The following is a 26,879-nucleotide window of genomic DNA, read 5'->3' on the forward strand; positions in this document are numbered from 1 at the left end:
TATTTTCATTTTCTCCATGTGTTTTTTTTTTTTAATTTCCTTTTGATTTCCATGTTGACCTGATGTTTTTAATAGCATGTTGTTTAGTGTCCACATATTTCTAAAATTTTTTTCTAGCTTTCTGTGGTTGGTTTCCAGATTCTGCCTAAACTTGTGATCAAAAAAGATGCCTGATATGATTTCAATCTATAGATTTATTGTGACTTGTCCCAATATATAGGGTTTAGTCTTGAAAAAGTTCCATGTGCAATTGAGAGGAATGTGTACTGTGGAGGGTTTTTGTTTTGTTTTGTTACTAAAATGCTCTGTATATATGGAGGCCTTCAGAACTCTTTCATAAGCACTTCTGTTCCTGATCTGTGCTGGGTTTAGTCAGACAGTGATAAATGAGATAGGCATGTCTATCCTCATGGATGTTTTATCTGTTGCCTTCCCAATGAAATGATTGTCTTTTCTTTACCTCAGCTTTGTATTCTCCATGGTTAAAGCTTTAGGACTTCTGAAGTACGTGTTTAAACTTGGCCATGGGACTTGAAACTCTTTATGCCCTGTCACCTGGATGTTTTGTGAGGATACTTGTGTTTTTTGTTCTTTGAGAATGAATATGTCCACTAAAATCTAGGTGTAGTTATTCCACAGCTGTAAAAATCATACTTCCCCATCTGCAGAATTGTTGGCTCCAGTTTAATGCAGTTGCTGGTCACCTGCACGATTGCACCAAACATATGTCTTTTCTCCATGAATTAGGGTGTCGTGTTGATAAACCCAGTCTGCTCTCCCAGTGGGAACAGGAGGGCAAGATGCCGGCAGAGGAGCGAGAAGCTCTCCCAGGCGCACATCCAGGTGAGCACTGCAGCCACAGTCCATGTGAGGACTGGCTGCTGCCAGCGAGTCCTGGTGCTGGAGAGTGTTACTGAGGAAAGGTGGATTGGGCAAAAATGTCCCTTTTTTTACACAGATGGCCAAGAACATTTGGTATGAACTTAAGTCCTGCATATGCTGTGCTCTTTGTCCAGTTCAACTTTGCATTCCTGTTAGTTCTTTTGCAAACCTCTGATCAATGTTAATTGTCTCAGGGTCATTTTATAGTACCTACATGTGTGTATTGAGCTTCTTTGCATTGCAAAGTTCCTCCTAAAAAAACCTAATCCCTCAGAGTTTTGCCTTTACTCATGTGTGCACTTCACTATATTTTTCTCCATCCACTTACATTTACTTTCAATTTGTTTCAGATTTGGACACTGTAATTAAAGCCCAATGGCTGACTCCTAAGAAGCATGTTTTGAGAAAAGAACACTCTAATGGTGTGAAAGCGGTAAGACTCAACTGGGTGATTTCTAGGTTTTCACAGTAGGAAAATTCCTTAAGTTAGAAAAGCCACAAAGTAATCAAGATATACATTAAAGAGAAGTATCATTTGCACATGAGAAAATAGTGTTTCTGGAGAGATACTGTGAAACTACTGTAAATTTGGAGGAAAAATAGACATTAAAGGTGTTTCCACAAGTAAATATTTCCTTAGATGTGACTCAGATATTGAGTTTATGTTTGAAACATGAAGTGATTTTAAATGTTCAGAAAATGCTCTGTGACTATGATAAGGACTTGTGGCAAAGCGTCTTTTATCTTTTTAAATTTATAAGTGATCAAGCTGAGTAGAAAGCATGCACAGGTACTGAAAATAATCAAGGCATCAATTATAATAATGGAACAGAATTCTGGTAGAGAATGTATGAGATAGCTTTAAATGTTAAAATTTTACAAATTATAGTTATATTGCTTTCTTAATCAACAGGAAAGGAATCACCTTGGAGTGAAACTCAATGAATGTAATCAGTGTTTTAAAGTCTTCAGCACAAAATCTAACCTTACTCAGCACAAGAGAATTCACACTGGAGAAAAACCCTATGACTGTAACCAGTGTGGAAAGTCCTTCAGCAGTAGGTCTTACCTGACGATCCATAAGAGAATACATAATGGGGAGAAACCCTATGAATGCAACGACTGTGGGAAAGCCTTCAACGACCCCTCCTCTCTGCGACTGCATGTGAGAATTCACACTGGGGAAAAGCCTTACGAATGTAACCAGTGTTTTCACGTCTTCCGCACTAGTTGTAACCTCAAAAGCCACAAGAGAATTCATACACGAGAGAATCACCACGAATGTAATCAGTGTGGGAAGGCCTTCAGCACGAGGTCCTCCCTGACTGGACACAATAGCATTCACACAGGAGAGAAACCTTACGAATGCCCGATTGTGGAAAGACCTTTAGGAAGAGCTCATATCTGACTCAGCATATGAGAACTCACACTGGAGAAAAACCCTACGAGTGTAATCAGTGCGGAAAATCCTTTAGCAGTAGCTTTTCTCTCACTGTGCACAAGAGAATTCATACTGGAGAGAAACCCTATGAGTGCAGTAATTGTGGGAAGGCTTTTAATAATCTCTCAGCTGTTAAGAAACATGTGAGAACACACACTGGAGAAAAACCCTATGAATGTAATCAGTGTGGAAAATCATTCACCACTAACTCTTACCTTTCAGTGCACAAGAGAATACATAATAGGTGGATATGAATATAGTCACTGGAATAGCATTCACTGACTTCTTATTTCCAGACAGCTTGTAACTCACCATTGATGTGTGAACTCTGTTGCTGCGTAATAAATTTTCCTCCAAAACATCATTGTTTCATCAAACAACAGCATTCATTGATATTATCTCACAACTTATCTAAGTCAGGAATTTGGAAACATCTGTGTAGTTCTGGCTCAGGATATCTCATGAGGATGCATTCAAGATGTCACAGGAGCTACAATCTGAGTTTTTACTGCAGAAGAGTCTACTTCCAGAATTGTTCACTGGGGTCTCTTAGTCCCTATTGTTGGCAAGGAACCTTCATTTCTTCACCAGGTGGAACTCTCCATAGGCCTAAGTAGCTGTATGACACAGCAGCAGGTTCCCACAAAATCATTTGGTGTGAGGGAGAGCTAATATGTCAGGAAGACTTGCTGTCACTTATGCCATACTTACTGGTCTCACAGACCTATCTTGATAAAATGTGGGGGAGCCTGCACAGATTATGTGTACACAAAGAGATCACTGGAAACCACAGGACGCTTGCCGTGGAATTATAAAAGACCTTTGGTGTATTCAGAGTGAAGTGGCATCAGAAACTCATCTGAATCCACTCTGGAGAAAAACCTCGTGAGAACAATCTGGTAAGCTTTCAGCTCGAGCTCGCCCAGATGTGCAGCACAGGTTGTATATTGTGAGAAACATGGGGAACATGGTGGCTGTAGGAAAATGTCAGTGACCTCTCTAGGGAGTCATGTGACAACACGCTAAGGGGAAAACGGACTATCATCAGAATGCAAAAGCTTTTAGGGACACTCAGCCCTTAGAAAACACATGAGGAAGCCACTCCGGAGGAAGCCTGAGGAACGCAGGAAACCCTGCAGCATCAAGCATTTATATTCCTGAGCGGAAGATGGTGAGAAACTCTGAAGGTCATCACTGTGGGAAAACCTTGGATGTTTCCTCAAATTTCAAGAGCTGGGAAGATTTATTCTGGAGGAAAAATCCCCATTACTTGTGATCAGTATTGGAAAGATTTCCATTTTTCCACATTCTTGGGAACCTGTGAGTACTCACTGCGAAGAAATGCGTGACTATAAAGAAAGAAGAATGCCTCGAGGGATACCTCTTAACACTAGGGAAATAGATTCTCCCTGGATGCACGACCTGTCAGTGCATTCTCACTGGGAAGTCCCAGTGATTCCTGTATTTGTTGAAATGTGAGGACTCACACAAGGGGAGCCCTAGGGATGGAATCACTGTGGCGATTTCTCAGCTCTTCGTTGCGTGGACGCCAAGTCCTATAGAGTCAAAAGTGTTCTGAGTGGGGGTTCCGTTTGTCACTGTCCCATCCTTTGGCTGGGCCACTCCTGAATTTTAAGTCTTTTTGTTTTAGTATAAGCATTTATAACTGTACACTAAAATAAACCATAAATTATGTCCCATGGTTTTGTATATATTGTCATTTACCCTAAAATATTAATATGTATAGTAAAAAAATGTATTTCTGAACCTTCTGAGTTGATTTAGTCTCATGGTGGAAATTAGACTTTATTTGCTGTATGCCTTTTTCTTTTTTTATTAAAGATTTATTTTTATTTATGCATATAAGAACTGGGGTGTAGGCCAGAGGTCCAGGGGGTAAGAGGATTCACCAGAGACAGAGTGGGGAGCAGAACAGGCAGATCTACTGAAATACACTGCTGAGGAGAGCAGCGGGTGAGACAGGAGAAGTCTGCCCTGCCTTGTGGGTCAGCTCCCTGGTAGGGGATCGAACTCAGGCCACTATGGGGGTAGCACTGAGACTTAACCTGTAGGCCACCAGGGAGGCCCCACTACATACCTTTTTTCTAATACAATGGCATTTTTGTCAAGTAAATGGACTTTATGATGTTGTTTATCTCTCCTGCAATGGCAGTTATTTTTAGTTTCTTTCCCAATGTCCATTCTCCCGTTTATTTACTAAAAGGAAAAAATGTTCATGTTGTCAGAGAGCAATACTGAAAATAATCTGTGAGATTGGCCTGAAACCCTGAGATGTCCGACTTTGCTGGTCATCACTGGAGGAAACGCCATCTGGCTTGCCTCCTTTGCCTGCATCCTGTTCATCTTGCCCATTCTTTTTATTGGAAGTATACTGTGCCTAATTTGGAAGAGCTATCTTTTAATCGTGATAAAACCACAGTGTAACTGCCGACCACCACCATGATACAGGCACTCCAAAAGCCTCTGACTGGCAGTGCTGGCTCTGGTCTGCTGAGCCTTTGACTTCTCTTTTGGATTTAAGAGTAACCGCTGGTTGAAGCCAAAATTGTTAAATTTTGGGTGGTTTTGAGGTGATGCTCTGTTAATGTCCAGCTGAATGTGAAATGTAGGCTGCTGATTTTAGTAGGTCAAGTTTAACAAATGCTTCATGCCCATTCTCTGGGACTCCCTGGTGGCGCAGCGGACTGAGCGCAGCACTGTGAAGCTGTCCATGGCTTCTGCAGCGCGGGTTCGATTCCCGGCTGGCCAGGGAGATTCCCACATGGCGAGGCAGACCTCTCCTGTCTCGCCCATTGCTCCCCTCAGCAGTGTATTTCGGTCCTTCTGCCTGTTCTGCACCCTGCTCTGTCTCTGGTGAATCCTCTCACCCTCCCGCACCTCTGGCCCGTACCCCAGCTCTTGTGTAAATAAATAAATCTTTTTTTTTTAAAGTTTAAAAAATGTATTCTCTAATTTTTGGCTATAATGTGCCCATAAACTTAAGCAAAAGCAGGAATTGACTGAGAAGGGACATGAAGGAACTTGATGGGGTGTGGAAATGTTCTATACACTGAAAGAAGTGTAGATCACATAGGTGTGTACATTTGTCAGAATGCACTAGCTGTCTCCTTAGATGTGTGTGCTGCACTGTAAGTTATCTCAATTTGAAACATTTTGTTACAGAAATGAGAGGGAAAAAATGCCATTTATTGCCTGATTCTATTGTATGACATTCTGCAAAAGGCAAAACTAGGGAAGAACAGCAAATGGATGGTTTTTAGGGAAAAGGAGAAAGAAAGACAACTACACCGAGGCAGCACAAAAGAATCTGGGACTGATGGAATTGTTCTATCAAGGTTGTTGATGGGTTGATGGATACACAACTCTAACCTTGCAGAAATCTATAGAACTGTATGCCAAAGGCATGAATATTACTGGAGGCTAAATAGAAATTAATCAGGTAGCAGAGGAAATACAAGATGGGATGCAAGCTTTAGCAAGGGAACCTAACTGTTATATATGAGTAACATAGCCTCAATGGAGGAAACCAGTTTACTTTGGAAAACTGTTTTGGTCAGATACTATAAGGCCCAACACAAAAAGAACTGTCCATGAATCCTTTATTCTAGGTCAAACTACTGTTTCTCATAATGGTATGGATTAGCAATTCTGATAGATGTATGGGAGGGCCGAGAAGTATATATAGTATCAATATTGAGTACCAGTTTCTCACCGTCAAAGAGATATTATAAACAAGAGAAGTCTAGAATGAACACTGGTGTTGGGTTGGAATTGGAGTTATCGGAATGAATTGATGCTCTTTGATGGCCGGATGCATGTAGGGATCGATGGGGGCGGGGGGGGCGGGGGTTGGTAATCACAGGGTAGTGCACATTAGTGTATTTCCAAGACCTGTCAGCTCAGGAGGATTAGGAGCTGGGACTTTGCAGTAGCATAGAGAATACCTGTCACCCAGGTCTTGTTTCTAAAATACTATCCTAAAAGGATGAAAAAGGCTTTTTGGGTAAATAGTTGATTTCAGGGCTCCGTAGAGAAAAGACATCCTGCCCCTGAAAAATCTCCAGAGGATCTTCTAATAGAAAATAAGGATTGACAAGTAGCCCCCCAAATCTGCTTTAAAGTTCTCAGATCCCTAAAAAGCACCTCAGCTGTGCTTAGAATAGCTCCTGCAAGCTGAGGAGCTGGGCAGAAATTTCAGAGATTGGTTTTTGGGCTCTCCTGAAGTGGAGTGACCTTGTTTATATATATATATATATATATATTTAACAGCTAGGCTCCTATTCAAACCCTAGAAAGTCAAGCCCTGAGAGCAAATACAGAATACTAAGAATAAGGACTACATCTAGAGTACAAAACTGAGAGATCTGCTCCTCACAGAATCTAAAATCTAGCCCTCATAGGATGGAAGTGTTATATATTGGTACATATATTTGTTGTACTCAAGGTATATATTCTATTTATTAATTTTATAACTGCCTGCCATAACAACCAAAGATTCAGAGGAAGGTGACATAGTTCAGAACCTCCGTAAGGATTAACGAGATTGAGCACACAAGATAAAAAGAGCTAGACAGGAAAGTGTTCTCTGCTCTGACCACGTAGGTCAATAGGAGTGGGCCCAGGGACTCTGGATATTGGAATTAGCAAACAAGAACCTCAGAGAAGTTAGGAATATGTTAAAGGAAATGGAGGATGTGTGCACAAATTGTAAAAAATGAAAGACACTGCAAGGCTTCAGAGCAACCAAAGAAAAAGGACAATTGCTTTCAAAAGAGCAACGTGATACTAGGAACTTTTTGAAAGAAACTATGGAAGGAAGAAGACAATATCTCTAGAGGGTTTCATGAAAAAAAAAAAATCTGGCAGCCCAAAATTCTATGAAAAACAGCAACAAAAATTCCTTGAAATGCAGAAAGTATTCTGACAGGATTTAAAAAAAAAAAAAAACTGAAAAAAAATCAATCCAGAACTATACTTCAAGAAAAACGAAGGATAATTTTCAGGCTGAGGGAAACTGACCCATTGCCACATGAAGACACAAGAATGAAGATCATGAGGAGACAAAAATGAAGGAATGAAGGAATGAAGATCATGAGGAGACAAAATTTAAGTAAATATAAATGAATATTGACTGTACAGTTTTGCAACCTGGATACAGTTTTGCAACCCTGGATAGTGTTACACTTTCATGTAAGTCAAAACTTTTTCAAAATAAAATGCTTTTAAAATTAATTTGATCTTCAGAATTAGAGCTCTCCCAACTCACCCCACAAGGCAGGTGACATAGAAGCCCTGGCAAGTCATGCGCACAATTTTTAGCCGTAGAAGCAACAGAAGCTGACTAAATAGCACACTTTGAGTGGAGCATGTGGAGGGCAGCCGGCAAAACAGTAAGTTTCTGGGATATCCGATTTTCAAAGAGCTTCGGAAAGCAAGTAGCTTCCTGGACCTGGAGTACACGATGCTCTTAAGAGACCGACAGGCCATTCGCAAGGGCCCAGCGCCAGGGGGTGGGCAGGGAGTCCTGCCGTCAACGCGGGGCAAAGGCGAGTTGCAGGCGGCCTGTTTGCCAACCTTCACCTCCCTCCCCCGAATCATTCCCCTTTGGGCAGGCGCAGAACCCACACGAGAGGCCAGCAGTTCTCTCGGCGGACCAGGCGCCCCGACGACTGCAGTCCTGTGTCCCCGAAACCGCCTCGCCGGCCCCGCAGAGCAGGGGTCCGCCCAAACCCCGCCCCGAAGTCGCCAGCGACTGGCCCGGGCCCGCGAGATACGAGTGGCACGACCTGTGTCCAGGTTGGACGGTCGCAGACCAGCCAGAGTCCCAGCACCTCTCGCAGGTCCCCCGGCCCCCACCGGGCCCTGCCCTACAGCCACGCCCCCGCCACTGAAGCCACGCCCCGTCGCTGGCGCCACGCCCCCGCCGCCTAAGCCACGCCCCGTCACGGCACGCCACGCCCCAACCACAGCCACGCCCCCACCACGGCATGGCACGCCCCCGTCGCCGCACGCCACGCCCCCGTCACGGCACGCCACGCCCAGCGTCCGCTCTGAGGGCACGCCTCCTGGGGGGCCTGGGGGTGCGGGGGACCCCAGGCTGCAGGCGCAGAGGGCTCGGCCGTTGCTCCGTGGAACGCTCGCCGAGTGCGCGGGCCTGGAAAGCGTGAACTTACCGGTTAAAACGGAAGCGCGGCCGCAAGCCCGCTCCGGGCCCCCCCTTCGGGCCGCCGGGGGCGCCTCCGGACCCTCCGGGCCCTCCGGGCCCCGCGCCCCTGGACTGGGGGCGCCGCCCCTCGCCGGCCTCGCGCTGCCGCCCGCTGTGAGCGCGGAGAGAGGCAGCGCCGCGGGAGGCCGCGCCGGCCGGGCAGGCGGCCGCGGGTCGGGGCCTGCGCGCGTCGGGGGCGCCGGTCGCGCCCCGCCGCCTGCGCCCGCCTCGCCCGCGGGAGCCCAGCCCCAGCCCCCGCGCCGCCGCCGCGCCGCCCCCCGGGTCTCCAGCGCGGTTCACATGAAGGTCAGGGTTAAGTTCTCTCAATCTTTTAGCTGCTTTCGAAAGAAATGATGTCACTGAGCCCCTCCTCGAGACCCGCCCGCCCCGCGCGCCCCCGCCCCGCTGCGGAGCCCGCCCGCGGCTGCCGCCCCCCTGGGCCTCCGGCCTCCCCAGCCCAGGCCGCGCCTCGTCCCCAGCCCTCAGGGGCCGCAGAGGCGCCTTCGGGCTGCGCTTTCCCTGGACTGCACCCCTTTGTCATTGTTGCTTACACATTGTGTGTGAATTTGGGGGTCCGCCGTCACGCCTGTACGTGCACAAGCGTCACACTCACCACTACAACCCCCGCGGCAGGGACGGCCCCCTTTCCAGCAGCCCCTTCTCTTTCCTCGCTGTCCCTCTGCGACCAGCGTTGTTTCCAGGGTCCGAGCATTACTCTCTGTGCTTCGGTTACTCACACTCCGCATGGAGGCCAAGCCATCTGTTACTTGTCTTTCTGACTTATTTCTTGCAGCATAATCAACTCAAGATCATCTATTTTGTCCCAAAAGGCAAAATTTCATCTTTTCAAATAACTGAGCATCCAATTGAACAAATTCCATAATTTCTTTCTGCAGTCATCTGCTGCTGGGCACTTACGTTGCTGTGGATAATGCTGCTATGAACAAAGGTGTGCATAAATCTTTCATCCGTGTTTTCATATTTTTGGGGTAAAAATCTAGCATCAATTTTCATGGATTGTGTGTGGCTTTTCCATTTTTACTTAAGTTATCTCCGTACTGAGCCACCAGGGAGGCCCTTAGGTCACAAGATTTTGACATGAGGCAGGAGAGGAATGGAGGAGCATCCCGCTGGACCCCCCTCTCCAGTCCAGATCCGGAAGCTCTCCTGCACCAGGGGAGCCAGGGAGATGGCAGAGGGCGGGGCTCCTGCTGGCTCTGCCAGCCTGCAGGCCCTGCTGGGCATCCCCATCTGCTCGCAGTGAGTTTGTGGCTGAAAGGAGGTGAAATGGCACGGAGAGGCCTCGGCCTGTAGGAAGCGCTGCTGCTACCTGCTGTCACTGTGGGAGCCGGTGGAAAGTGGTAGCGCTCCCGTGTTCTCTAGAACTGCCCAGTGCTCACCTCCTACAAGCCGGCATTCAAAGCAACTCAGAAAATACAGTTAAGTCGTTCCCTTTAAGTTTTGTGTCCTTCTGTGTTTATTTCTCCAGGGCCAGCCCCCCTCCCTGACAGAAATGAAAGACGAAGAGAGACGTGCAGCGGGGGAGAAAGGACCCTCTCCGGAGCTTCGTCCAGCTCCCGGCAGCTCCTGACCTCCTTGCCTCACCCGTCACTGAATGCCACTGAATGCCACGGAGGTGCTGGGTGCCCCCTTGATTTGAATCCCATGCAGAGACCCCTCAGCCGTCTGCGCATCTGTCCTGCCCGGGACACAGCCCCGGGCCGCCGGGCCGCCACGTGCCCGCACAGCCTGTTCCGGCTGAGCCCGCCTGGGGCTGCTTGGGCCCAGCCCGGGTGATCTCCTGCATCATGTGCTTGGCCCTTCGGGCTCAGACTCTTCCTGTTCTCCTTTCAAAATGACCTCCCCACAGTCTTTGATTTTACCCCTGCCCAGCTGTCCACCTTGTGAGCTGTCATTAGCGTCACCCATTCCTGAGCACCTGCTGCTCTTGCAAAGTTGAGGAGCCGCCCCCGCCCTACCAGTCCTGGCTGTTGCCAGAGAAAGAGGCTGGGGTCACACCACTGATTTCCCAGCACAGAGGGCAACTCCTTTGTAGGGCACACCCTGGGGGCAGCTGTTCCTCTGTGGGCTCCAGCACCGATGGGGAAGCTGTGCTCAGAGGAGGCCCCGAAGCCACGTTTGAGGCTCTGCCAGGGGCTGTCCCTGTCTCCAGGCCGGGGACCTCGAGGGCATATTGGCTGTGCTGCTGGCCTTCTACCTGACTCTCGGTCCTCTCCTGGCCTCTGACTTTCTGACTTGCAAAACACAGCGAAGACTGGAATGGTCAGCTCAATGAAACCCTCTTTAGTGGACAAGATCCCAGGCCGAGCTGTGGAGGCTGGGGAAGGACCCACAGTCGGCGGCATCAGCGGAAGGGGTGCTTTATGGTGCTGGGTCAGTCTCCGCCATGGGTCTCCTGCAGCCCGGGTCAGGGGTTACGCTACTTCCAGCCCATCAATGGATCCCGGATCTGGTCCCACCCGTAGCCCATGGATAACATCCCCTCTGCGCCAGGGGGTCTCATAGTCAGGGGGAGTCTCGATGTAAGGCCTGAATTCTCTTCATGCCGCTCAGCCTTGCGACCTTACCTGCTGGGGCCGAGGGCTGTGGCACGTTCTGCTCAGCACCCACCTGGCAGTTCTAGGCCGGCTCCTCCACTGAGAGGCGCAGGTGTGGGCGTCCTGCAGAGGGTGCCCCACCCCCAGCCTCCACACACTCAGCTTGGGGCCACTGTGCTTTGGGTCCTGGTGAGTTTGGGTCGGCAGAAGAGGCTGCCCCAGAGGGCTTCAGCTTGTGGCCCATGGTGGACTCGTTGCTGAAGCCAAAGTCTGCAACCCTGATGTTCAGGTCAGTTTCCAAAAGCAGGTTGTCTGGCTTTAGGTCCCTGAGGACGCGGTCGGCCAGTCGTCCTGGGCCACCTCTTCCGGGTGGCCGTGGCCCGGCAGGTGATCAAACATGTCTCTCCTGCTGGGGCCCCCTGACCTGGTGGTGTTTCCATGGTGTCAGTCACCTTTCATAGTTCTGCTGTGGGGGGATTCGCGCACAAGTCCCCCCGCGGCCCTCGGAGCGTCGCCCGACTGCCGAGGCTCGGCGGTCCTTGCCTGCCTTCACAGCACGTGCCGCGCCAGCTGCCCTGGCGGCGACCTGGGGGTCAGTCGAGGTCCTTGGGGCTGGCCACAAGGCCCCCAACATGATCACTTGCTGATAATAGTAACTAAAAAAAGAGCCAACTAGATACTAGCTGGGGAAAAAAGTGAGAAAGACGGAACACATGAGACGAAGCTCCCAAAGAGCAAACGGCCACAATCTCTCAGGTCATCGAATACCAGTTTCTTGGGGTAGAAGGTCCAGAATCCCGGACCCAACAAGGAACTGCCCAGGGGCTCGGCCGCCTCACCGGCCCCTGCAGGCCAGACCAGGGCCTGTAATGAGATAACTCACAGCCACTTCCCCACTTTTGGTCTCGCAGACCCTTTAGTGTCTTGATGAGGGATATAGACTCTGACAGGAGTCGGAAGGCTGCTTCCTGGCCTTGCTAGTTTGAAAATCCAGTCATTGCTTGGCTTTCAAGCCACTCGACTTTAATGACATCCTCGAGGCTGATCCTCTGCCATTCTCTGGCCTGCATCCTCCAGTTTCGGCAAAAGTCTTTCTGAGTCTTTTGGAGCGACCCCTGCGCCCTGAGATCTAACCACATCCCTCCTCGGCCGTGCGATCAGTTTGACAAGAGGAAATACACGCTGCTCTCAGCCCTTGGCTCTTGGGCAGGGCCTGGGAACCTTTGTTGGTTTCCTGAGCCGGGGGCATGTGTGCTGGTGAGGTGGCGCGGGCCGGCGGCAAGCTGACCCCAGTGGGGACTGGCCGCCAGAAAGACAGTTGTTACAGTTATGAGATTTTTCAGCTCCACTCTCCACCCTCCAGAGATGCGAGAAGGGCTGGAAACTGAGTCAATGATTGGCCATACCTGCCTGAGGAGGCCCCCACTGTGTGGGACTTGGAGGACTTGCGGGTGCCATGGGGACGGAAACTCCTGTGTAGAACCCTCCAGACCTGTGTGCCTCCCCACGGGCCATTCACCTGTGCCATTTACCCTGTTCTTCAATAAACCGGTGAACAGAAGTCTTCCTCTGAGCTCTGTTAGTCACTCCAGCAAATGATCAAATTCAAGGCGGGGCTTCTTGGGATCGGCAGCTCTTAGCCGTGGAATCGGGGCTGTCTCTGGCAACAGTGTCCCGGCTGCATTGCAGGGCACCGGGCTGGTGTCAGGATTGCTTGGGGGGGTGAGGGGGTGCACGCATCTGATGAGTGGGAGTGAAATGTTTTGCATAACTAGTGAAGGGGACGCGGGAAAGACGGTGTTGGGTAAAAGTAAAATATCAGGCTTTTCTGCCCTCTGCCATCAGCGTTGATGATGGAACCCTCTGGTCCTGAATGCATGCCTGAAATGCACCTGGCATAGGGTGTGGGCCTACATAGGTGGGTAAACCTGGGCTGAGACTGGGCTTATGGGAGCAGCGTCGCGGGGATGCCGGGAGAGGACCAGAACCACCAGCAGAGAACAAGCGGGAACAGCAGACCAGAAGAGCAGCACCAGCAGAGAGGCAGAGACCACGAGAAGGCCGGGGAGCCCAGGAAGAGAGAGGACTCACTGGGGGCTGGGAAGCCTGCCAGCCTCCCGGCCCCGCAGCACCCCTGCCTGCCTTGCACCAGGTAAATCCCAAATAAAGCCTGAAAAGCCACCGAGGGCTCCAAGGCTCCTCCTTCACCCCGTCTGCTCGGGTCTTAGAGAACCAGCTCGGTGCCTTCCGGGCACTACAGACGGGTGACAGGTGAAGGGTTACGTTTCTCACGTGTGTAGTATGTGACCCGCCCCCCACCTGTCCTCAGCAGGATCCTCTTAGGTCTGTTTAATCAGAACCCACCTGCCCACGTTTCCGCAGTGATTTTCATCCACAGCCCCAGACTCTGACCTTGACCAGCCACCCCCACTTCACACTGTGTTGGGAGCGGAACCCAGTGCTAGGCAGACCCTCTCCTCTTGCAGTAGCTCCTGAATAAAAACCTTCCCACTGACACTTTCACAACTCCCGGCTGTTTCTTCTCTAGCACTGTAAGAAGAGATTCTGTTGCCTGAAACACATTAACTCGGGTAGGGAGGACGACCTGGAGAGAATGAGAAGGCTGTTACCTCGCTTGATCCTCACTATGGTCCTGCCGAGCAGGGTCTATTGTCTTCAGTGAAAGGAGGATCAAGGGAGATGTTGTAGAGTAAATGAAAAAGCATCAGGCTTTTCTGCCCTCCCGCCATCAGGATGGATGATGGATCCCTGCGGTCCTCAACGCATGCCTGATGGCGGCACCTGGAGTGGGGTGTGGGCATGCGTAAGTGGGTACACCTGGGCTGAGAGACTGAGCTCATATGGGCGGCATCACGGGGACGGGACGCCAGCAGAACCACAAGAGAAGCAGAGAGAACGCAACAGCAGGCCAGAGAGCCCAGAAAGAGTGCAGTCTTGCCAGGGGCTGGGAGGCCTGCCAGCCTCCTGGCCCCCCAGTACCTCTGCCTGCCGTGTACCCAGTAAAATCCCAATAAAGCCTGAAAAACCACTGAGGACTCCAGGACTCTCTCCTTCACCCATCTGCTTGGGTCATAAAGATCCTGCCCCGTGCCCATTCCTGCCGATACAGACATGTAGGCAATTCTTGCAGGACGGACTCCCACCTCCTGTACCCAAGCTCTCAGGCAGCCCCCGATGCTGGGTCTGTCCACGTGACCTTCTGACAAGCAGATGTGTGTTTGACACCACGCAGCGGATGTTTGGAAAGCACTGGTACCTCAAGCTTGCTCTCTCTCCCCGCTGGGTCTGCCACACCCACTGCCCCCTGAGCAGCCCCCACCAGCCCCCCAGAGGGCGGAGGGCCCCAAGACCCAGCAGAGGCCTCACACAGTGTGGGCCGTGGCCTGCGCTCCCACCCAGCCACCACACAGGACTGCAAGAAAGAAATGTTTGCTATTTTAAGCCACACGGTCTGGGGGCTTTTGTTCTACAGCAAAACAAGGCTGCGAAGTCCCGTGACTTGCTCAAAGTCACACGGGGAGCTGGTGGGCCCTGTTTCCTTACCACCCCCGGCCTCCGACAAGGAAGGCCCTTCACAGTCTTCCTTCAAGCCGTTGTCCCCCCGGCTGGTTGGCTGCCTGCCAGGTCAGGTTAGCACTCCCAGGAGGACATTAAAAATATTTAGTGTGTAAAGAGAGCAGGGCCTTGCAGGCCCCCCAGGATCTCACGGGGAGACTGAGGTGAATCCTGGGGTGCTTGGGGGTGTCAGTTATCAAATGATATGGAAATATTGGGTTGTCAGAAAAGTCTGGATGTATTCTTTGTTTTTCAAGCAAAAATGATTTATGACTTTGCTGACAGCCCAATGGTTCATTGAAGTGGAAGGTCCACCCACATGGGCCTGTAGCAAGGAATGTCAGCCCTGGGGGTAGGGGCAGTCCTCCCCTGCTTCGTGGTCTGGAAGCATCTGCATGTTTGCTTCTCTCAAACAGCTGCTCACAGCTTCCGGAGGTTTCCTTCCACACAGCCCAAGCTGTAGCCACAACCCACACTTCACAGGTCCTCTCCTGACACCACACAAAACCAAGATATTCTCAGATAATTTATTCAGAATTTTAATATAAACAGATAATTATCCCATATTATACATGCAAAGTGATTCTGATATTCAAAAGAAAGGCATATTCTGTACATGGCACTACTTGGCTCTTGTAGGAAAACACAGACAAAAAATAACTGAGCTTTTGGTGGGTTTCAGAAAAGAGTTGTTTTCCACACAAGCCACGGCACATGTGAGGGCACAAAGCTGAGGGGCGGGAGGTGTCCGCTGGGGCAGGGTGAGGCCCCAGGCACAGCCGGAGCTGCCTGCCCGACGTGTGCTCCGCGCCCTCGTGCAGGCCGCTCCTTCTGTCTCCAGGGGACCAAGGGCTCCGCTCAAGATGCGATTTTGACCAAGGATTTTTAGGGCCTGCACCCAAATAAAAATGTGCCCCATGGCTGGTTCTGTACCTTGAACGGTATGAGAGCGCAACCGTGAGCTCACAAATTCATTGCTCCCCTCTTTCTAGGGGACCGGAAAGAAACATTCACTTTCAGTTGCAGCCCCTAGAACCCTTTACATTATTCCCATGTTTGAAAGAACAAAGGCTGGGAAGTTCTCCGCACTCCCAACCTCACCTCTGGTGTCAATTAATATTCTGAAGAACATTCTGGAAGATTTTCTGAAGGCATTTCCTCCCTCCCCAGCCCCCAACAAAGCCCTAATTTCTAAATAGCCTCAGGTGTCACGACTCACCAAGGAGCATCCAAAAGACATTCAACCCCAAACTTCCACCCACCACAGAGCAGAGCAGTGATTGCCATTGGGACTGTGGTGCTCGCCCGACGGCCGGCGTGGGCATCCGGGGCGGTGCGCCCGTGGCCGGAGCAAGCCACCCCACTGCACACTCACGCGCCATGGGGGACAATGTGGGGAGCTAGGGGTGGTCCCCAGTTGCGGGGCAGTGCCTTGCACCCATTTGTGCATTTTCTTTCAGTTGTGCTCAACGTCTGCTGGAGAGCTGCATCCTCTCTCCTTCCTGCTCGCTTGAAACAGGACAGCACCCAGGACAGTCCCAAGGACAAACAATGCCACGCAGGTCGCTCCCCGGTTCAGGGAGCAAGTGGGGATTCTCCGGGGATGCAAACACCACCCAAAGCCACATCAAGGAAAAGGGTTTCGTGACAGTGAGACAGCGTCACACACAAGTACTCAAGCCGGCTTTTTTTTTTGTAACTCATCACAACAAATCCCCTGGACAGCCAGGCCTTTCCAGAACATTCTGGTGGTAGTCAACAATATCTGCTGCGGAAGGAGGCAGAACTGTGACCCAACGCTGCTTGCTTTACTGCAGCAACCAAGGCCGCTGAACGCGGCGAAGCCTTGACTACAAGGCTCTGCCCGGGTCTGCACACAAGGTCTCAAGGGCCCACCAGGCCAGAAGGGATTGGCTTGCAATCAACCAGACCCCAAAACAGAGGGACATGGTTCTGATAACTGTATCGGGCATGCTGGTGGGTTTGGGATCAGAATTTCTCAACATGCCCCCCCCCCCCCTTTTTGGAAAATAAAAGGAGACACTGTATTGGGTGTTTGTGTGTGGAGTGCCACGAGTGTGATGTTTTTCACCCCAAAACGGATCTCAACCTGAAAGGAGAGGGAAGAAGGCACAGAGAGAGCCCAGGGCTTGGGGTGCCCACTTGGGGGAACACAGTGGGACAGTGGGGTGCTGGCCCTGAACTGGAGACTGTCTTTACCCCAGTAAAGACATCTGCTCCCCAATAAAGGCAGGAGGCTGAGGCCTGGGGCCTCACACATCACAGGCACGCTAATGCCTTGTTTGATGAGGGCTTGTCTGGGGAGCTTGGTGTCAACTGATGGATTAAAATAAAGGAAGTTAAATTCAGAGAAGAATTTTCTCGGCCAGGAAAAGGATCTGTGCTCACACAAAAACCACACTTTGTCTATCTAAACTCCCTCCCTCGAGATTCTTCCTAGTCTCTGGCATTCCAGAATCAGCTAATATAGATTTCCCCGATTCAGATGAGATCCAGGCAGGATTCGAAAGTCTCAAAGATGTCCATTGTTAAACCACATCCTAATGATACACTGAGGTAGACTGTGCTGGAAAGAAAATCATTACCCCACATTCACCTGTTTATTTTTCTTGGATAAAAATTTACATGCGCTCCATTTTTTTTTTTTTTATGAAAGTGATTTTTACAGTGATTTTTATATATTAAAATAAATAATTTCCCCTAATATAAGAAAACCTTTCTTAATTAGAAAAATGTGAAAACTGCTGCTACTGTGGCACACAGCCACTACAAATTGACTACGGAAACAACAAAATACCTAGATCTACGTTTTTCTAATTGACATCCAGACCCTCTAATATGTACAAAACAAATTTGGCGAAAATAACTTCTGTATACTTGCTTCTTGTACCCAATCACTGAGGCGCCCCAGAAATATTTTACATGCTATAATTTCTCAAATCATATAAATAAAATCGCAGTAGGCAACTGGGATTCGTGTCTACCTGTGTGCTTAAGAAGTGAGGAAGCTGAGGTCACCATTGCCTCTGTCCTGTTCTCAAGCCCACAGCTCTTCAGAGAAGGAAACAATCAAAAGCTTGAGCGAAAATGCACGCAGGAATAACCTGTGGAGGATGATGTGGATGAACCCAAGTAATGACTTCACTGTGTCCTTTATTTGAGCAGCTGTGGTTTCCCCCCCGAAAGGGAAGAAACGGTGGATTCACGCGTTAGGGAAGTCCCGGTGCGTGAAGGTCCTTAGCGGTTTCTCCTCCAGACTCTACTCTCTTAGGAATCGCGACGTCGTCAGCACCTGAGGGTTCTTCTCCAGCCCCACACCTGACACAGCTCAGGTCGCTGGCGCAGAGCAGCTTCTGGGAGGCCGGTTCTGAGGCTGGTGGGTCGCCTGGGGGCCCAGCATCTGCATATATTGCTTAGTGTTCTGAAGTCCGTCCCTCTTCATCTGACTCTGTGGTTTGCCCAAAAGCTGTAGGCGTTGCACACCCAGCTGAGGAAGCGAGCAAGGCACACACAGGGGACAGAAGCTCCGAGCCACACTGGGTCTGGCCGGACTCACCTGTAGGCTGCTGCCAGCTCATCCAAGCAGAAGCCAAACCATCCACCAAGCCCCGCACCCCCGCCCTCAGCATGGCCTACAACGTCCGTCAGAGTTAGCAGCTAACGTGGCTTTATTCCCAGAAAGAGGGATGCTTTTAAGACCAAACAAAGAGGTCACCGTGTCTCCTCCCACTCCCCATCCCAAGACCCTCTCCCCCAGTCCCAGGAAACTGTCAATAACTTACGAGGTTGACACTGGAGACTTTTAAAAAATTAAATATGTCACAAATATATTCTCAAAACTCTGTCACCTCTGTACTTTCTTTTTCCTGTCCTTTTTTTCTGTCCTGGCTTTGTTTGGTCTTTAAAAGACCCACTATCACCCCAAACTAAACGCTACTTACTCCTCAGCTCCCGAAAAAACATTTTCACCCAAGTTAAGGGAGAAAAGACTCCTGAGGCTAGACGTGGGACACAAGGATATGTTGAGGGTAAAGTCTCCCAGCAGATGAGGAGGAAGGAGAAACGGGGGGATCAGGAGCTCCTTCGTGTCCACCCAGCACGAATGCTGCGCAAGCAGGTGCGTGTCTGTGCGCACCCCACACACGCCCGCACACACACCACCAGCCGTGTCTCGCCTAGACACACACTCGTGAGTGGCGTGCTGGGACTGCAATCCTTATCAAAAGTATGAAAGCAGCAGCTATTGGTCAATTTGAGGAACTGATTTTGTGAAGGGAAAAAAAATCCTTCAGCCTGTTTGAGAGGGACTCGCCGGCAGCTCATCCCCTCAAGCCTGGGTTTCCACGGGGGCATTTTTTTTTTTCTTTCAAATATTTGTTCCACAAACAAGCTCTACACTGTAGCTCAGACACCAGCACACACGCACACAAATCTTTGTAAAAACAGGCGCTTTCTTTCAATCTACTAGGAAAAAAATAAAAGAGCATCCTGGCTTGACACCAGACGGCCGAAAGGACAGCAGCTGTGGAAACCCCTCCCCTGTGTTCACAGTTAAATACTCTGACGACTGGTCAGGCTGGCAATCAATGTTTTCAGTCGTAAGAGGAACAGAAATGTAATGATCTCTGAGCTCCGTCTGACACTGTGGCAGAGTCGTGTGGGAATCCTGAGTTTTCTAGAGGCCTTCGAATCCAGAGGAAAGTGAAGACAGGAACCCAGCCCCCCACAGGCACCGTTAGGAAGGACTGGACCGAGGCAGAGTCAGAATCCGGCCGTTCTTCTTGCCCCCGTTCATGTGGGTGTAGGGGATGTGCTCCTCGTAGTTCCGCTTGAGGCCCAGCGCGGACCCGCCGTCCCGGCCCCCGGCCTCCTCTCTCTGGGAGTGCGAGGAGCGGTCCAGGGGGACACTCTCCATGTCCTCAAACTCCATCTCCAGTTCCTCGCTCTCGGGCGCCTTGTTCTCCTCGCTGTGGAAGAAAGAAACTTCCGGGAAGCTGGGGTGCAGGTCGTCCTTGAGCAGGTCCACGATCTCCAGGAAGGTCGGCCGCATCTTTGGGTTGAACTGCCAGCACATGCGCATCAGGTCGGTGCTACGGGAGAGAGGGACACGGGATGAGGGGGGGCCCGGCCACGAAGCCCCGTCCCCTGCCCTAGCGTCCAACAGAAGCCAGAGACCAGGCTCCCAGCAGCGAGGACCCACAAGTGCCGACAATGTTAAGGCAGAAACAGCTACTGTGTTGCTGAAAGGTGGTCTGGAGGAGCGCCCAAGGGAGCGGCCTCATTCCAGCCAGGTCAAGAAGGGCCTCTCCTGACGCTGCCACAAGATGAGCATCGTTCACCATTTTACTTATGACTGCACGTCGCGGTGCAGCTGTGTGGCCGGAACCGAGAGGCCAGCTCTGAGCGGCCATCTTGCAGCTTAGCCCACCCGCTCGCAGAGGGGCTATGACTTGATTCAGCCAAGAAAACACCAGACAGCAGCAGGGAGCATGGTTTTCATTTATCTCTTCCTTTCCCCCTGTAACTTCTTCTAGGGTAGGAGGCTGTAGACTTTCAGCCCATGTACCAAATGTGGCCCTCTGTATGTTTTTGTTAATAAAGTTTTATTAACACAGTCAGACCCATTCATTTATGTGTTTATCTGGCTGCCTTCCAGTCTCACAACAAAATCAAGGGGCTACCAGAGAGCCATGAGGACTACAAGGTTTAAAATATTTACAGTATGACTCTTTACAGAAAGTTTGTGGGAGTCTACCTTAGGGCCTATTTAATTTCTCTGGTCCTAGAATAAGAGCCAGCTGTTAAGTGGCATGACCAGAAAAGAAACTTCAGGAGGCAATGTTTAGAAATACTTTTCTCAGAGATCCTGCTTCATACTTGTTTTTATATGATGTTTGCTAATTGATGTCTTACTTTGGGGGTAATAAAGTATTAAAAGTCTGGCTCCATGGATTTTTCAGGAGAGCAAGATTATTTCTTAATAAACACTGATAAGGGAATTTATGTGTAATAAATGCAGAAAGTTAAAAAACACCCAAAGATGTAGAGAAAACACAGCTGACATACAACTATCCTTCAAAATAACCTCTTTTCTATTTGGAGACATTTGCTACATACATACTGTTTCCATAAGCATCATTTGAAATTTCCATTGCTACCGCCTATTAATCTATCAACTTATTGACAATTCTCCTATTCCTGGAAATTTACATCATTTCAATTTTTTGTGCATGTTTAATGGAGTGCACATGTGTTTTGTCCATTTGGTCTTATAGCTAAAATTTAAAACAATTAGGAGGACTATCTAACACACATCCCTGACAAAATATTTTGAATGCTTATGCTTAGTGATTAATTTTTCTATTTTTATTGAGATATAATTGACATATAGCATCATATCCGTTTCCTCACAAAATGTTAGGTATATAAAGAGTAGACAGTTTCGCATAAGTGCCCCACTCCAGTCCCCGGCCCCCTCCCAGGGTAGCTGCTTCCAGGTTCCTTATGTGACCTTCCAAAGATATGTAATACAGCAACATGTACAGTGAAGACAGTGTATGTAGACACAAGCTGGTGTGTACTCATGATAGGTAAACACAAATGTGCATGCAGAAATACAATGTGCAAGCACCGTGTGCATGTGAGCATGACGTGCAAATACGGGATACATGTAGAGATATGATTGCAAGCACAGCATGCATGAGAAGACACGACACACAAACACCAGCACGCGTGCAGACACGGCATGCAATACCAGCACACGTGTGGACGTGACATGCAAACACAAGCATACAAAGGACAAAGTCTTTTTAATAAACACTCCCCACTCTGACCCCCTTCCACACTTACACTCTCTCTGGACAATTGTCGGGTTGATCCAGAAACCCTCCATCCATGACAAACTTCAACACCTGCTCATTAGACAGGCCTTGGTAAGGTTGTTCTGCCAAGCTGGTGATTTCCCAAAGGACCACGCCAAAGGACCTGCCAATGACAGTCAAGAGCAGAGCCAAGAAACCATCAAAACACACAACCATCATGTCTTTGTTAACTAGACCTGCTCGACCAGTTCATTAAATGATTTATGCTGCCATTCAGAAATACTAATAGGATTAGCCTCAACCAGAACACCACGGCAGCCTTGCATCGATCCCAGGGGGACGTCCCTTCATCTTGATGGGGAGGTCATGAGGAAGGCCAGTGTTAAGTGTCCTCTCTAGCCAGTCACGCCAGCAAAGCAGCCTGGAATTCTGGCCCAGGGTTCTGTCTGCCAGTCCACACACAACTCACCACATGTCGGAAGAAGTGGTAAAAACCCCATCTTTCAGGGATTCCGGTGCCATCCAGCGCACGGGGAGCAGGCCCTTGCCCCCTTTCCGGTAGTAATCCGTTTCGTAGATGTCTCTGGTCATTCCAAAGTCTAACAACAGACAATTCACATGTTCTTAACCTTCAGCCTACTGCCCGGTGCCCACCACCCTCACCACCCCCTCCTGTAGAGCCTCAAGGAGACTTACCTGCCCCAGAGGTGTGCCCACCTGGGTGGTGGCTAAACCCAGTGAGAATGAATTCTAAATGTATTCATGCAGGGAGCGGGGGGCGGCCACGATTTACAAGGGAAGGAAAAGGAATCCCCAAGTGGCAGAGGCGACATTCGGCCTACAGCTCAGGAGCCGCATTCCCAGCAGTCCCTTCCCACCCACGGCTGCACGGGCTTCCCAGACTGAGCTTCTGACTCTCTGCGGCCAGCCTGCTGCTCCTTGTTGCAAGCGGCCCCACCGGTCAGCCAGGTACCCTGCCAGAAACCCATGTCTAGGGACTTCACTGGCCACCCACTTTCCTCATACCCCATGTCCAAGGCAGCGAGGAGTCCTGCCCACCCACCGTGACGTGACGCCCCCTCGAATCCATCCTGTTCTCCTCCTCACTCTGGCCACCCAGGCCCACCACACCTCCAGCCACAGGACCCTCCCTCCATCCTGACCCCGACACCCACTGTCCAGGAGAAACTGAACAGGGCCATGTCCCCTCTTGCTTGCCACCTTCCTACGGCAGGATAAGGTCTTTGGGGAATACAGGGCGTCACTTCCTCTTCCCTGCTGACATGAGATCACGTCTTTCTGATGATTAAACAGAACCCTGGTGCATCCTGCTTCCCCGGCTGTGTGGGGAGACCATCTGGACGACTCGCCACATCCTGCAAGACCCGCCTGGGGGTGGCAACCACCTCTCTCCGCCCAGACTTCCTGTCTCGCGCTCCTCTCTGCACGCATCTCATTCACATCACGTCCACTGTCCTCCAGCCCCCAGCCTCGGCGTGCACCGCAGCGCCCGCCACGTGCACCCCCACACCGTGATGCTGTCACTTAGGTCAACTGCTAACTCTTCGATGCTTGGTATCCTTACAGAGAAAGGATTTCTTCTCTAGCACGGAACTCCTTACTTCCGTCAGCACTGTCTTCCCAGTCTTCATTGTCTTGTTCACAGGAGCAGTGACTGCTCTATTGTTCATCTGGAACAGCTTTGTCCAGCAGAACCCTCTGTCTGTGAACATGTCCAGTATGGCAGCCACTGGCCCAAGGCAGCTACTGAACGCCTGAAATGTGTCCAGTGCAAATGACAGACTCGATATTTTATTTTACTTAATTCAAATTAATTTGAACATGAATGAGCACACGCAGCCCGTGGCTACTGTGCCAAGACTCCAAGCCATAGGCAGGCAGGAGAATCCTGGCGACTTGGTCATCACTGCGCCCAAGGTCCCCCCTTGGTGACCTGCATGTTCGGGGGTCACAAATAATATTCAAAGAATGAGTGAATAAATGAATGCAATTAAAATTAGTTGGAAAACAGGTCCCCAACCCAAACGCTGCTCCTTTACATCATCCAAAAAGATTATAGAAAACTCCTGAAATGAAAATCAGCGTGGGGGCCTTCCTGGTGGTGCAAGGGTTCAAATCTCAGCACTATGAAGCTGTCCGCAGCCTCTGCAGGCTGAGTTTGATCTCAGCCAGGGAGCTACCCACATGGCGCAGCAGACCTCTCCTGTCTCCCGGCTGCTGCCCTCAGCAGTGGATTTCAGTGGATCCCCCTGTTTTGCTCCCCACTCTGTCTCTTGTGAATCCTCTCACCACCCCCTGCATCTCTGGCCTGCATCCCAGTTCTTGCATGCATGCATAAATAAATCTTTACAAAAAAACCAAAAACCAAATCAGCGTGGGGCATTCTCAAGCCAGGACGGCAGACCAACCTCCGATTTTGACGGTGAAGTCATGGGCGACCATGCAGTTCCGCGCTGCGAGGTCGCGGTGCACGAACTTCTTGGCGTTCAGGTAGGCCATTCCATCTGCGATCTCCGCTGCCATCTGGATCATCTCTTGCAGGGTGGGCGGGGGGCGGCCGGGGTTATTCTGAAGTCAGAACAGGGCTGTGCTCAGCGCCCCTGGGGCCTGCGCAGTTGTGGGCCCCGCGGGAGCCGGGAAGACGCTCACCTCAGCCTCCGGCCGCAGGGAACGCAGGTAGCTCTTCAGGTCCCCGTGCGCCATCAGCTCCATCACCACCAAGGTCGGCTGGCCTTTGGACACCACCCCCAGGAGGCGCACCTGTAGGGGAGCGCGGGGAGGGACTGAATGAGGGGCCACAGAAGACTGTCACTCACCCAGGCCTCCCCGCCTGTCACACACAGCACCCTGGTCGTGGGGGAATGTGGTGACCCTGTGTTCCTGGTCTGCCCCGCTCAAAGCCCAGCGTGGACACCTTGCTGGGGGCAGGGGAGGAAGGGGTGATGTCCCTGAGCTCACGAGGCCGACCCCCTCCAGGCCTCTGCACGGCTGTTGACTGACCCCTCACATGCCCACACAGCTCACTTCCTACATCCTTAAGATGCCCGGGCCCCGTCCTCTGAGCCCACCTCCTCTCCCAGCTCCCGGTGACATCTCCCAGGGCAGAGGCGGCAGTAGCCTGCTGGGTTACATCTGTTCTGCCTGCTGTGCTGGAGGCCCCGCGAGAGAGGATCTGCTGGTCACGAGACCAGCGCGGGGTCCAAGCACAGAGTGGTGGCCCCTAAACATGCCTGAGGCAAAGGTGGAAGGCTGGGAGGCCCGAGAGATGCTCAGGGAGCGCTGTGAGCAGAAGGGCAGGAAGAGCCTGTGCTGACTTGAGGGGATGGGCTAAAGGGAGCTGGGGTGGAGCGAACCACCATGATTTCAGGGTTATGAAGGAGGCAGGAAGAGGACAGCCCTGGAAGGTTCCGGAAAGTAATGGGGCAGCGAAGAACCCGCTCCAGGCGGGGTGGTGGAGGTAGGACCGGAGAAGGGGTGGCGCGGCCGCCCGCCACACTCACCACGTGGTGGCAGGTGAAGCCCTTCATGACCGAGGCCTCGTTGAGGAACTCGATCCGCTCCCGAAGACTGGCGGACTCGTTGACCGTCTTCACCGCCACGCGCGTCTCCGCCTCGCCCTTAATGATGTCCCTGGCGTTGCCCTCGTACACCATGCCGAAGGAGCCCTGGCCCAGCTCCCGCAGCAGCGCGATCTTCTCCCGCGGCACCTCCCACTCGTCCGGCACATACACAGAACACGGGAACACTGCTCCTCACTCATCTACACGCCCACCCCACTGGGTTCTGGGGCCCCAGCACCCGCCCCCAACACCCAGACCCCACAAACATTCATTAGGTGACTGCGATCCAGGAGCCCTGCCAGTTACTGGACCAAGACCAGGACAGTACGTGTCCCTGTCCTCGCGGGGGCACAGCAGAAGCAGGAGACAGGCCCCTCATGGTCTAGGCTCCGGCCGAGCCTGCAAGCCCGTCCTTTCTGTTCGGTTTGGAGCCCTCAATACAAAAGGACGCAGGCGATGCTCCCTCCCATCTGAAGCTGTTTGTGCATTTGCCAAGGGGGTGGGCACAGGTGAAAATTAAACCAGCCACAACGCCCACAGCCCCACCCTGTATAAGGGGGAGTCTAGGCCATCACCACTGCACCTGTGGACATGAGCAAGTGTCTGACTGCTCCCGGGGCAGGGGCAGGGGGTGCAAGCTCCATGAGACTCCAGGGCTCAGCTGGGTGTCCCGGATGCTGACCCCTGCTTTCACTTGAGGGTGGTGACAGAGGGACCCACACAGCAGGGCCCTGGCACCCTGGGGAGGATGGAACTCACCATCGCTGGCACTGAGGTACTCGGGGTTTGAAGACGCATACAGGGGTCCCAGCGGCCCATCCGGCTGCCTGGAAGAGTGAAATGGAGCCGTGTCAGCAGGGGATCCTCAGAGACCACCCTGGGCCACTAGCAGGAGGCCTTCTAAGGGGACCAGCCACCCCACTGGCATCCACATGGTCGCTGGACACAGCGAGGGGCCAGGGACACACTGATGCTTTGAGTGAAGCCCGTCAGAGGTTCACTTAAGACTCAGCCTGCAAATTGTAATCTCTGGTCATCACGTAACACCTAATGGCCTCCCAGCCTGCCCTCTGCGGCCCTCACTCACGCCAATTCCCAAGAAACAGCTTTTCATTTTCAGGACATTTGCAAGCAAGTGGGTGAATACAACCATCATGCAAAATTAAATTATAGAGCCTTATAATTCATCACCTCCTAATTATTGTGCTTTATTTGACTATAATAGAGCCCTTGAGGCTCTCACATGGCCCGTTTATCTCTGCTTTGGGGTCTGTCTGGTGCAACAGTGGACAACGGTGAGCGACCTGCCTCTTCCTGACCCCGCAGTCACCCACGGCCAGGCTTGAGATTGGCTATAACGGGGATATTCTCACCACAGGAAGAGGGGGCAGAAAACCAAGACTGGACTGATCTGTTGTTTTGCAGGCTTGAGGAAGTGATAGAAAAAAGCATTTAGGGTCCTCCCAGGTGGTGCAGGGGGTTAAGATGCAACCTATGAAGCTGTCCGCAGCCTCTGCAGCACGAGTTCGATCCCCCTCCGGCCAGGGAGCAACCCACATGGCGCAGCAGACCTCTTCTGTCTCGCCCGCTGCTCCCCTCAGCAGTGTATTTCAGTCCATCTACCTGTTCTGTTCCCCACTCTGTCTCGGGTGAATCCTCTCACCCCCAACACCTCTGGCCTGTACCCGCTCTTGTGTGCATAAATCTTAAAAAAAAGTGTTTAAAGCACAGATGACGTGTGTCATCTCTGTAGCTGTGACAATGGGAAGGGCA

The 26,879-nt window shown here is 51.2% G+C and overlaps 2 protein-coding genes and 1 long non-coding RNA gene across 3 annotated transcripts; 2 read left to right on the forward strand and 1 right to left on the reverse strand.

Moving 5' to 3' along the window:
* The first annotated feature begins 135 nt into the window (after positions 1–135).
* On the forward strand, positions 136–6,188 carry LOC119233340 (zinc finger protein 558-like). Its single transcript, XM_037495578.2, is given in 4 exon segments — positions 136–843; positions 1,233–1,315; positions 1,796–2,249; positions 2,252–6,188. Coding segments are annotated over 4 exon segments (981 nt in total). The 5' UTR covers positions 136–725; the 3' UTR covers positions 2,578–6,188.
* A 2,623-nt stretch (positions 6,189–8,811) lies between these two features.
* LOC119233339 (uncharacterized) lies at positions 8,812–11,569 on the forward strand. The gene is made up of 3 exons (XR_005122379.2): positions 8,812–8,855; positions 9,343–9,498; positions 10,039–11,569. It is a non-coding gene; the product is annotated as an uncharacterized LOC119233339 (long non-coding RNA).
* Positions 11,570–18,649: 7,080 nt separating this feature from the next.
* Positions 18,650–25,970, reverse strand: LOC119233338 (insulin receptor-like; the record flags this gene model as incomplete). Its single annotated transcript, XM_037495577.1, has 7 exons — positions 18,650–19,794; positions 21,554–21,688; positions 21,995–22,124; positions 23,955–24,114; positions 24,196–24,306; positions 25,047–25,291; positions 25,866–25,970. Coding segments are annotated over 7 exons (1,241 nt in total), but the record flags the coding sequence as incomplete, so codon positions are not given.
* Between the last annotated feature and the right edge of the window lie 909 nt (positions 25,971–26,879).

Source organism: Talpa occidentalis, unplaced genomic scaffold, assembly GCF_014898055.3.
Source record: "Talpa occidentalis isolate TD23 unplaced genomic scaffold, MPIMG_talOcc4v2.1 talOcc4.793, whole genome shotgun sequence".
In the NCBI taxonomy this organism is placed as follows: Eukaryota; Metazoa; Chordata; class Mammalia; order Eulipotyphla; family Talpidae; genus Talpa; species Talpa occidentalis.